Here is a 13,097-nt window from a genome sequence, read left to right as displayed (position 1 = left end):
TGTGCGTGTGTGTGTGTGTGTGTGCGCGTGTGTGTGTATAATGTATAGGCCTATATATAACTTAATCTCACTTTAACCTAACGTACTAGAACAGCTGCATAGATAAACAGCCACATACAGAGAAGCTGCATGTTCCTATGGCCCTGCCTTCAATAAGGTCTCGTTAATGTTAAATTGGCTGAATGTGCGTTCAATTCTTTCTTTCCTCAGGGGTGTCTCAGCAGCAACAGCTGCTACCAATGGCCTTTTTCACACTGCCCTCTTTTTTAACCGCGTGTGACCAAGGTCTTTCCAAAATAAGCCCTTCGACATGCAAAAATAGATGAATGCACGTCTATTGCAAAGGGCAATGAATTAAAAGAGTAGAGAGATGGGCTAACTGTAGTGCTAGAGATCTTCTAACATTGAGAACTAATTAACAAATAACCCTTGAAAATAAACAGCACTACTGTAGCTCTTTTTGTTGTGTTATGATCAGTGTGATTGACACATTTCTTGCTCAGGACTTTCTTAGTTTCCTAGTAGTAGTTCCTTTATGGCTGTTACGGCAGACTTGGGCGATAAGCAGGCAATGAGGTCGGGACACGTACATTTCCATAAATCATTCCAATGACCACAATCTCTTCAGGTTCGTCTGTACAATATCTAGACCCAGCTGCCCGCACCTGCTTCTCGTCTTGCCCACACACACCCCGTGCCTGCTCCCCTTGTGAACTTAATAAAAGCCACCATTAAGCAGAGCTTCATCTGTTTGGTTTCTAATATGCCTCATAGGCATCATGTGACCATATGCAGTAGTGCACACCTGTCATGTGTGTTCCTAGCCATGCTGCCTTGTAACCACCCCAACCCGTCACTCAACCTGTTCTTGGCATGTATCAACCCAGCTAGGGCACATCACGCCACAACAGACACATTTCACGCGCGCGCGCGCACACACACACACACACACACACACACACACACACACACACACACACACACACACACACACACACACACACACACACACACACACACACACAGCATATTGTACTCTTCAATGGTATCAATACATTTTTACACTGAGAAGTTATGTGAAATCAAGGTGTTAATAAACAGGAACATTCAAACAGGCCTACGTTTTGTTCAGTTTGTGTTTATTTCATTGAGTGAAAAGCTCAATCTTTGCATAAGACATGCACAAACAAAAGATTAACATAAATATCTAGCACAATGAAGACGAACAGCACTGTATCCAAGTGGAAATATGCAATATTAATAGCATGAACAGTAGTGCTGAGGGCAGAAAATTCAAGTAGAAGACTTTACTTTTTGAAACTGCTTCGTCTACTTTTCATACAAAATCTCGTTTGCCTCCTTGTAATGGTTGTGAATCTTGCCAAATTGACTCCGAACTGGTGATGGCTTAGAGTCCGAAAGTGCAATATGTTTCACAGAGGCTAAAACATTGCTCTGTTTATACACTACACTGTATCAGTCCACTGCTTTCACATTACACTTGTTAGCTGGGGATATACATCTTAGTTTATTTCCCTCCTACCTCTTTTTTAGACCATCCCTTTTTCTCCTCTCTTAATTAAAACAGTAAAACGATCTGTCGTTTCGGGCAGCAGCCTATGCAGGATTTGGAGGTCGTTTCCGTCTGGTTTTTGTGTAATATAATTTTCATGTTTATTCTCTTTTTTTCCCTGGTAGATTATATACAGGATGCCAGCTGGCTGACAGATGGTGATGCCTTTACCCGTGTTATTTTTTTATTTATTTAAAGAAACATCACAAGGAGGAGGAGGAGGAGGTGGAGGAAGGACGGGAACAGCTGTAGACTGGGGCAAAGACAGACAGACAGACAGAACGAACCAGCATGCTGGCCACTGGGTGAGTGAGGTGAAGGGCCCAGAGGGACATGGGTAAATGAAAAAAGAAAAGTGCCCTGTTGTTAAAACATTGGAAAAAGGAGACATGGGGGAGTTGTCTTGGTACTGGTGGCAGACCTGTAAAGTCTAATTTATAGTTGTTGTACGGCTGTGTCCCTCGCCGGAAACAACAGACTTCCATGTGAAAACGTTTTACGATCAAGTACAAATTAGGCTCAGCTGAACGGTCCATAGTGTAATGGTTGGGGTTCCCCGGCCCTCCCGCCCCACCCGTCCAACACAATGTATTGAATATTGTTGATTCACTCAAATAGTTTTGCTTCAAATTCTGGGATGAATCCATTTGGATGAACTCTTCTCTGTAAGAAATCCCTAAACAGAACCAAACAGAGGAGAGCTGCACGATCTAATGAAAAGGCCCCATGGCTCTCAGAAGCCAGAGCAGCTCCACAATTCTGGGCTGCTACAGAGTGGCCATGTATCTATCTGTCTCTTTCTCAGGGGTTGGAGAGTGGAGACACTGTCAAACTCCTTCAGTAGTACCACTGAGACACACACCACCTGACCACTTGGAGCTCACACCCCGGCCCTGCTGCATCTATTTGGGGATAGTTAACCTGGGTCAGCCAGTAGCACCTCTCACTATAACCACATCTGACTCAACATGTCCTCAGGCTAAAGCACAGGCTAAAGCACAGGCTAAAGCACTATATCATCATTAGAATAATTATAGTTTCTTTATTTTCAACTTTTTACAAATCCTGCTATTTTACACACACACACACACACACACGCACGCACGCACGCACGCACGCACGCACGCACGCACGCACGGTATTCAAGTGCACAATGTCTCCCAGTCCAACAGCTATGTCAATTTATAAAGAAACAAAACAAAAAGTGATGCCTTGCAATTGAGTCCGAGGAGACACTTCAGTCTGTGAACGAGGCATGCCCACAGCAAAGTAAATATATAAACCAAGAATTCCAATTAATTAAAAACAAAATGCACACACAAAAATCACATACAAACAAAAATGGATAAAACAAGTCGTTAAATAAATCACAAACATCTATGAGGAAATCCAAATCAGTGTGTTTTAGTGTGAGCTTTAAATATTGTCTGCAAAAAAGAGGAAAGTTTTTTTTTGTTTTTATGCAAAAGTATCAAAGTAAAAAAAAAAAGAATCTCCGGTGCCATTGCTACGGTATGAATAGGGTCCTAACTTGTTTTTGCTAACTTCTTCCAGAATAACAATTAAATTAAAAAGATACAAATAACATTCCAAGCACACAAGCAAACTATGGTGAGGCTATTTCAATTTTGAACTTTTTATTATTCATTTCTCCTTTTTATGGTTTTCTTTTTAAAGGAAGCTGTTCATCAAAGAGCATTTTGTTCATATAGTTATTTTTTTACAGAGGAAAATACTGTACAACCTTTTTTTTTCTTTTTATTCTCAAAACAATATCTGGAGAATCTGCACACATTATTTCCCTATATTATGAAGATGTATTTCCAAAGCCAAGTTCAGGACATAATTCATAATTAGGTCTACAGTGTCTGTCCACACCTCTGTTTTACACATTTTGGTGAATAGAAATCAGAAAGGTGGCTTTTGACAGGTTGGTAATCTGAGCAGTGCCACGATCTTGTTGAGAATTGATTTATAATCACAGTTCATATTAGTGTTTCTTGACAGGTCGCCATATTTTCAGCACGCCTCCCCCCTTTTTTGCATTTTTTAAACCGTCCAATGACTGAAGCAAATAAAAACCAGTCTTTAAATAAACCACAGAACAACAGTTCTTTGTCACACTAACATCTATTTGTGCATCAAAGCAAAAAAGCAACAAAAGTGAAATAAAACATCTTAAAGCAAAATTCCCTGTTAAAAGATATATGTCATATTTCTTCCGAAGGTAAAAATTAACCTAAAAAGTGCAATAACACCCTAAAATGTCTCTGGAAGGTCACATAAATATTAAATAAAAACCGTTAAGCCTAATTTATATTCCGTAGCATGATGGTGTCTCTTGCCGACAAGAATTGATTTTCAGTTCAGTTCTTCAAATGGGTTCCTGTCGTCAAGCGACGCCATCACGCGTTGGGAGTATAAACTTTACAACAGGAGGAGCTCAACCACAGCCAGAGTGAATGGAAAACAAAAACACCGTTTTTGGGTCTGTACATTTTCAAACACATCACAAGCTCCCTGACGCTATCATCGTCATCCCACGTCGCATCCGGTCCATTTCACCCCCCCCGCCACCGTTGCTTGGTCATCAGTCATGACCTCGCCCTCTTACAAATCGATATGCATCTTACTTAACAACACAACATGGAACGAAAACTGTCAATGCAATGATGCAAAACGTTAACAAAAATATAGATTTTTTCTTTTTTTTAAATATATGATTTGTGTATCTCTAGTCATCGTTGTCACCGTCCGCTAATAGAAAAGTCCACTATCCATACACAAACTTGATTCCTCAACATGGGGGGTGGGTGGGCGGGAAAGGGGGTGTGGAGGGTGAAATTACATGGGGGAGAGCTTGGATTTTGGTGCTAGTTGAACAGGTTCTAGCAGAATGTCAGAGAGGACTGCTTACACTGATAGCTTGCTCATGAGGTGCGAGTAGATGCCCCATCTGCAGCTGAGACTGACCGCGCAGTCACTGGTCAATTCTACATGTCATTGAGAACATAACAATAAATACCTTGCAAAAAACGTTGGAGAGAGATGGGCACAGGCTAAAGCAAAATGCTAACCCTTTGCTCTCAAATGTGTTGTTGTAGTAATAATAATATTAATAATAATATTACAGAAAAATGATCAAATGTTTGAACACATTCTCTTTCATAATTTCTCCTTAGTGATCCATGTCCCTTTTTATACCAGGGCCCCACAGTTCATATTGACTGGACCAGCTATTTGCTTTTGTATATCAACATCCTCACACGCACTCACGCACGCGTGTACACAGACACACACACACACACACACACACACACACACACACACACACACACACACTCACATACAAACACGCACACACGCGCACACACACGCGCACGCACACACACACTTACATATATAATTATATAGAGATATTTAGTTTTTCTTTTTGTTTTCTTTTTTCCACACAAAAAAGTGAAAACAGAAATAAAATAAATTAAGTCAAACATGCACGCACACAAAAAGACTGATGTGTAGTAAAATGTTTACATTGCTGCCCCGTGTGTAAAAGAGGGCCTAATTCTTTGTGTCTCCGTTCATTTTTTTTATGCATAATTGAATTAATAATGTTGGTCATCTTGTAAACATCATAATAAATCATTTTGGGCCGTCATTTCTCCGGGTTTTATTTTGTCATATGAAGTGTCTATGAACATGATAAATGAGGCCGTTTTATTTTCTGTTTGTTCCTAGTACACAGGGTTCATAGTCAGTTCCTATACAGTCTGTATTATTATTATTTTTTTCACGGGTCATCAGCCTCTGCCTTTTCCAGTTGGAAAGCGTCAGTGTGGTTAACGGAAGCATCGAAACTCTCGCCATTGTCCTTTTCACCGTCAGGCTCAGGCATCGAATCTTCATACGAGTCAGTGTTGAGGTCCTCCTCTGCTTCTTCCTCCTCCTCCTCCTCCTCCTCCTCTTCCTCTCCCGGGTTTGCCTCCTCCTCTGGCGACATGTCATCTTCGGCGTCGCCAGACGTGCCTGTGGTGTCCTCCTGCGGTGCCGACAGCCCCGGTGGGGGTGTGAGGTTTGGACCAGGGGCCATAGCCATGGTTGAGTTGTGGTGCATCTTCTTGCTGAGGTCCAGTGAGTCGCTGAGGCCCAGGCCGGCTGCGTTCTTCAGGAAGAACAGGGAGCTGCTGTTTTCTGTGCCCAGGTTGAGAGAGCTGTCCAGGCTGACTGAAGACGGTGGGTATGGGTGGGTATACTCAGAGTGCATGCTGACCGGCGGCGGGTAGAGCATGGAAGGAGCATTGGTGTAGTGGTTGTGGCCGATTCCATGCAGGCCACCGGGAGAGGGAAGACCCAGAGAAGCCGAGGAAATCGCCGACAGACCGCCACCGAGGTGGTGCGCCACTTCTTGGTGGGGGGACACGGATGGCAGCTCTCCCCGCTCCTGCTTCTCGTGCTTGCGCTTGTGGGAGTCCATCTGGGACATGCCCACCACAGTGTGCTTGCACTCTGGGAAGGTGCAGTGGAAGTGCGAGCACTTGAGCTTGTACTTGCAGTCGGCGACCTCGCAGTCCAGGCTGGAGCTGAACTGGCAGAAGCCGGCGGCGGTGATCACGTCCTGTTTGCCGTGGTGCTTGCGGTGGGCCGTTACCTTGGTGCTGTCGGTGCAACGGAAGCCACAGCGGAGGCAGTGGAAGTGGGTGCTGTTGCCGGAGAACTGGCAGTCGGGGAAGTTGCAGCTCAGCGAGGACTTGAAGCGCTTGAAGTCGTCCAACACCAGGTTGTCCACGCGATCGTGGTGCTGCGCGTGCTTGTACATGTGGGTGCGGCCGCAGAACTTGTAGCCGCAGTTCTCGCGCGTGCAGTGGTAGTGGGTGACCTTCAGAGAGAACTGGCAGCTAGGGTCCTTGCAGTCCTCATACAGGTCGTATCGGCGGAAACCCTCCAGCATCATGCCCTCGTCCAGCATCTTGCGCGACGAGGCCGTCTTGCGGCGTTTGCCAAAGGGCGACATGTCCTCGATGATCCAGAAGCGTTTCTTGGCACCAGCTGCCGTAGGGATGGAGATGGTATTGCCTAAAGATGGGGAACAAATAAAAAAAGGAAGCATGTCAGACAAACATGACTGATCAGAGCACAGTGCAAACTCTACAACTACAACAAGCAGTTGACTCCTTACTCAGCCAGAAGTGGCTAATGGCTGAGTAAGCAGTGAGATTTTGAATTCCAACAATGATTAAAGGAGGGGGAAAATGACAGATTTGCTTCGCTGCTAAAAGGAACATGACACTTTTACAGGGTGTCTACCGCCTCCAAACGGAGGCGGAGCTGTTGGTCTTAACTGCCCACTCTTATCTCCATGTTGTTTTTTACGAGGGGTGCCCACCTTCTCCAGCACCCCTGGGGTCACTGCTAATGATGTGATCCCTGTTCTGCATGACAGGAAGCAGTAGGCCTCGATAAAACTTGAGGCGTGATTAAAATAAGAGGCCGGTGATGCAGTCTTTGTTAATGGAGGCTAAACAAGGCCAAGGCTTTGGGACTACAGGTGCTGAATTTACGGCACTGACTCCAAAGCCCAGTAAATTCCAATAAAGTGCAATACTACCTTATAGTGTGACGAACGCATACATGATGTAATTACATAAAACTTGCTCTGGGACATGTTGTCCTGTGTTACTGTACCCACCACAGACAGGTAAGCATGCACTTTTCCTGGATTTGTTTCCCTAGAGGTGTTTTCAGTTTTTGCATGCTTGGAAGTCTTTGGCTTTCTCATAAAGTATTTGTCATATAATATTGGATAAGACAGTAAAATAAAGCACTAGGCTCAGATTGAGAATGACAGGCTGCAGTGTTGGATTTGCACCGGGGATAAGTACCTGCAGCATCCTGTACTATAGGGACGTCATTTTTAACCGGAGACGGAGTGGCAATGATGGGGCTGAAAGCTGGTGTGTTGGTTGGCATGACAACACTCCGAGTGGCTCCCAGAGAGGCGCTGAGCAGAGAGTATGACAGACAGGATGGAGAAAGGAGGTACGGGAGTGAAGAAAGAGGAGGTCGGAGAAGAGCGGGAGAGAGAGACGGGTTCTGGGACTGATGGAGGGAGAGAGATGAGTTCTGGGACTGATGGAGGGAGAGAGATGGGTTCTGGGACTGATGGAGAGAGATAGATGAGGCATGGGATTGATGGAGTCCAGGATGAAGGGCAAGAGAAATAGAAGTAGGAAGTGGTGGTGGTGGTGGAGGATGATGAGGATGAGGCGGAGGTGCGTTTTGGGGAGCGCTAGTGTCAGCGGGGGTGGAAGGAGCAGAAGAAGTGGTGACGGGGTAGCCGTGTCCTGGAGAGACAGGTGGACCAGGGAAAGGTGGAGGAGGACAGACATAGAGGGGGAGACACAGAAACATCATACACACAGGGATGAGAAGTAAAGAAGAGGGGGAAAGATAAGAGAATGATACAAAATGAAGCCCAATCAAGACAAGTAACCCGAACAACCAGCCAAAGCAACAATGATGAGGGTAGTGGATTTTATTAGCAACACATGTAAATGATGGTAGGCTCAGATTTTGGAAGTGGGAAAAAAAAGAAAATGTGTGTCTGTTCAATAGGTTTAAGAAATAAGACCTGTGTTTAACACTCTAAAGTATTTAAAGAAGTCATGAAGCTCAATGTTATAGTTTCACCACAGTTTGACATAGTACAGTATATGGGGTGAAAGAACAAATTTAATTTGAAGTGTAATAACTCAAAACGCTGATGTTTGTGAGGCTGACCATTCAGCAAATAGAGATGTATTGTCCGAGATGCATATCGTGTACATAAGAATATAAGAATATGGCCTTGAGACATCAAACCATTTTAAACTCAATTCCATGACTGTAGAATATAGCCTGTGAAATATCCCGTCTGGACGTAACAAGCACTGGATGATTTCAACAAAACAAACCTTATTGTATTAACCAAACAAAAATGAATTGACTAATGATATACCGTAACCAAAATCGTTCTTGCACTATTTCCTTTTTGAAAATGACTTCTCAGATCTAACTCTTTTTTATAACACTTTTAAACACATGTAAGGTTCAATATCATCACTGTTGGGCATAAACCTTCAACTCTATTCAACTTTTCTTTGTGGTAAATGAATAGTAACAGTGTAATAAGAAGAGTATATCTGAATAATTGTAACTGTATGAAAGGGTGTCATATAATCCCATGAGGAATGGCCACGAGGTAGCATGACACTTAAATAAAATAATTAATGCATATAATAATTCATTCATTCAGTAATCAATACAATATACATAAAAGTAGCAAAAATTGCCGATTGACAAGTTCATTCATACATTGTAAGCTTGTAGAGCAGCTATATTTTCAAATGGCCAAAATGTATTAGGGCTGGAGTGGGTGACGTATGTTTTGTGATAATAATCCAATCGACACATCCAATATCCAATACTTTTACTTATACAGTACACAAATGTACTTAGTTAGGCTACTTTCCACCACTTCCACACACGCACGAAAAGAGACCGTACCCATTTCTATATGTATCTGTGAACTAACCTTGGGGCGAGCCCTCGTTGCCAGGGGTGCTGGTGCAGCTGCGGTCCTGGTTGGAGGACTCCGAGGACAGGCCCAGGGGGCTGCCTCCACCCATGTAGTCCATGTAGTCGTCCGTTTCATCCATCACGTTGGAGGAGAAGCCTCCGGTCATGCTGTGGGGTACCTGGCCCATGCCGGACATGTGCTGCATATCATCTGCCCTCTGGCCATGGTGCATCGCCTGAGGGGGCATAAGGGGGCACAGTGCGTTTAGCATGGACAAAGCCAGATACACTATTACTGTACATTATAGTAATTGTAATATAATTGCGACCATATACTGTAGGTCACAATTAGGAGGTTTTCATATACTATGAAAACCTCCATCTCTGTGTGTTAGTCACGCCTCCATATATGGCCAGGCCTCATGACATCACGCCTCCACATATGGCCAGGCCTCATGACATCACACCTCCATATATGGCCAGGCCTCATGACATCACACCTCCATATATGGCCAGGCCTCATGACATCACACCTCCATATATGGCCAGGCCTCATGACATCACACCTCCATATATGGCCAGGCCTCATGACATCACGCCTCGTGACACGTCATGCCACCATATATGGACATCTCCATAAGATCACGACACTGACCTCATCTAATCCTGAATAACCATACTGAACTGTTTTAAAGTTTTAAAGCTCTATATTTTGATAGCAATCATTGCATTGATAGCAAGTATAATATTAGTGTTTTTTCCATTAACAGGGGTGTCCCTGTCTCTTCAGCTCTTTAATAAACACAAAATACATTTTCAGGTGGGTTGCCAATTTCAATGAATCAGGAGAGAGTACCCATTATCAGCTTAAATTTTATAGTGTTCTGGTTTAAAATTTGTCTGCTCATTTCTTTGTGTCATCACTTCACTTCACTGTAAAAAAAAAAACACAATTGTGCTTGTTTATCCTGTATGAGTTCTCTTTCCTGATAGGATAACATTTGTATCCCAACCTCCAAAAAAATCATTTTCTGTTGACCAAAGAGCTGGAGAGATGGAGATCCCCCTGTAGCAATGATTATTATCAGAATATAGTGCCATTTAACACTTACTTTAATTACAACAACCAAATCACTTTAAAACCCATATAAGACAGTCAATATGACATCAGGATTGTTGGAAGGAAATTTAAACTGAGTGCTGGACTTGATTGAAGTTGAAATGTGTTGTCCCACACTTGCAAAATAGTAAGGATGTAATGTGTCTTTTTTGGATATTGATTAATGAATATCATGTTATTTTTCCGAGAGTAAATAGCAAATGGATATGCAGTATATTTGGAACGAATACCCTTCATATGATTTAAGTCACCATCAAAATGAAGTGTTTCCTAGCAGGCACACAGACAACATTTCTTCACCAGAACACCAATCTTTCCTAAGAGCTTGTCTTACTTACAGTATGTGAAATGTTCAAAATGGAACAAATAGAACAAGAAATACCACATGTGCACACCTCTCTTCTGCATACTGTACATACCACAGAGCTTAACAATAAAAAAGAAACCTTCATCAAAGCCATTTCAGGTTTCATTTGTCGTTGACTGCCGTGACAGGCTATGACAGGTATTTTCCTTTGCTTTACAAACTGCCAACCACGGTGCTCGTTATTCTTATTTATACACGTGACTCACAGAACAGGAAGCATGGTGAAAAATGAAGAATCTACAAACTTTACTGTACGAGGCATGTCTGTCACATTTGTTACGCGTGTGCAAGGAACTCTGCTGTTTCTTGCTGATGTAACAATGTACAACACCGTGATATGCTTCGGTGTGCGTCAATAGCGACAACAGCCAATCCTACATTGCTCACATCGCTCGCTGTTGAATGTTCTTCAATCTTTGCTAAATCTCGCCTATTATTATGACGTTCCCTGAATAGGGATACTATGACCCAATCTAAGTGCTCCCTTTTGAAATGGGCATGACGCTGATTGAACGTGAACGCATCACAACAGTACTCTACCTGGGATGGAACCCTGTCAAAGTGTTTCCCCAGCATCCGCCTCATGTGTTTGCGAGCGTGTGACGTCATCTGATGCTTGAGCAGGAAGGAGAACTGACAGCCGTCACGGATGCAGTGGAAATGGCTGTTCACTTGGTTATACTTGCAGCCTGCAGAAAGAAACACTGGTAAACAACTCAACAATTAACTCATTTTGACCTGAGATCAGATTCCAAAAATGTCTTCTACATCCTGACAGTTTTCTGAAAAAGCTGTTTCTATGTCAGTGGTTCTTCGATTTTTCAAAAATAGCAGACCTACACGCTTGTAGCTTGTAGATCTGCTATTTTTCAATAGCGAAAGCATAACATAACGCTAACACCAAAAGGGGTTCCCGCCAAAAATGGGTTAACCTACACAGCCTTCTCTCTGGTCTGAACTGTGACGTACTGTATATGCGAAAGCCAGACAAACTCAGTTAGTTGACAGTGTGACAAAGTGAGATGAGATCAAAATCAAAAGGAAATGTTTTTAGATGTTTTATGTCGTGATGCCACTCTGACGATGTTGACGAGGCCAGGGACTAAAGAGGGATCACATTTCAAAGTGTTTCGGAGTGTTACACGTAGGAGGAATATTAGATCACTCCAGTGTCACACTGAGCAAGTCTGGGCTTTCTGTGGACTAAACCTGTGGAGCTCTTTTATTACTCTGACATGCTTTATTCAATTAGGAATTTACATAAATAAATTCTCATATTCCGTGGGCCAATAATGCACACACCCCTGCAAACCAAAGTAAATATACAATTATTCCCATATTAAATTCATTTTTCAGAATCTCTCCATTGTTGCCCTTCCCTTTGTTCCTCTGCAGCGGCGTTGTCTGTTCCATATTCTTCTGTTCTTTTCCTCCCGTTTTTAAACCGCTCCGACTCTAATTGCTTTATGATTTTAAATTAAATGAATGTTCCTTTTTGTGCCTGTTAATCAAATACCATTATATAAAAGCAGGCAGAAATAATTGAAAGAGTACTATGCTGGGCAGGTGCTAGCATGTCAGTAACCATGACACCCGGTGAAGGGCACAACACGTCTGTGTCATCAAATAGCTTTTGTACACACAATGTTTTAACACGCAAAGTTGAGCAAATAACAGTAACCCCCGCAACACGGAGGGCCTTTTGTGAGACAGGAACCAGGTAACATCATCGCCTGTGTTCAGTTTAATGTTGCTGCCATGGATACTGGTATAACCCATCAATTCTTTATGACTCGAGTGCTAGCAGTGGTAATCCCTTCAGCCAACCCCCCGCCACCCCCCCAACCCAACCCAAACAATACAGCCAGGCAGATCAGCCTGGAGACAAAAAACAGCTGTTTAGGCCCCGCTTTTTTGTTTGCTGTGTGTGTGTGTGTGTGTGTGTGTGTGTGTGTGTGTGTGTGTGTGTGTGTGTGTGTGTGTGTGTGTGTGTGTGTGTGTGTGTGAAAAGCTTATGTGTAACTGTATGAAAGGAGAAAAAAAAGGAGATCAGTTTTAATTTGTGTGTGATGGCAATGGAGGCTGTGAGGTGCAGCTCCACAACAGGCTAAGCCAGACAAGCCAGGTAATTAACAAACACAAACCTAATTGCTCATTTCAGAAATGGGAAAAAGGAAGATGAAAACAGCCTAGATATGATGGCCATCCTTTTTTTTTCCATGAATGTTCATTATAGCACATACGTAGGAAAGAACAGCGGTAGAGACTTGATGGCACAGAATGCAAGGTGCATACAGTACAGACTGTGCCGTCTCTCACAACAAAAGGTGTATGAGCCAGGCTTGTTTCATGCCATGTGAATTGCTCTGATAGCGTGACATTGCATTTGCCAACACTGGGAGCATCTCGCTCTCTCCCTCTGTAAACCTAGAGAGAGAAGATCCACCCGTAAAAATCAATCGACATCTCTCTTGATTTCACAC

General features: G+C 43.1%; 1 protein-coding gene across 14 annotated transcripts in view; it reads right to left on the bottom strand.

The window, feature by feature from the left end:
- Positions 1-2,595: 2,595 nt before the first annotated feature.
- Positions 2,596-13,097, bottom strand: part of casz1 (castor zinc finger 1) — a 93,453-nt gene continuing 82,951 nt past the window's right edge. For 8 of the 14 annotated variants that reach the window (XM_083768603.1, XM_083768607.1, XM_083768595.1 and 5 more), the window contains 4 exons: positions 11,155-11,318; positions 9,144-9,363; positions 7,453-7,914; positions 2,596-6,646 (listed from right to left, as the gene is read on the bottom strand). In XM_083768603.1, the coding sequence (XP_083624729.1) occupies positions 5,364-6,646; positions 7,453-7,914; positions 9,144-9,363; positions 11,155-11,318 (2,129 nt within the window). In that variant the 3' untranslated portion in view covers positions 2,596-5,363. The remainder of the gene's footprint in view (positions 6,647-7,452; positions 7,915-9,143; positions 9,364-11,154; positions 11,319-13,097) is intronic. The other 6 variants (XM_083768608.1, XM_083768602.1, XM_083768606.1 and 3 more) reach the window with 3 other exon arrangements.

Source organism: Protomyctophum parallelum (assembly GCF_964188405.1).
Source record: "Protomyctophum parallelum genome assembly, chromosome: 7".
NCBI lineage: Eukaryota > Metazoa > Chordata > Actinopteri > Myctophiformes > Myctophidae > Protomyctophum > Protomyctophum parallelum.
Note: the sequence above shows the minus strand (reverse complement) of the source record. Positions and strands in the feature narration are given on the sequence as shown.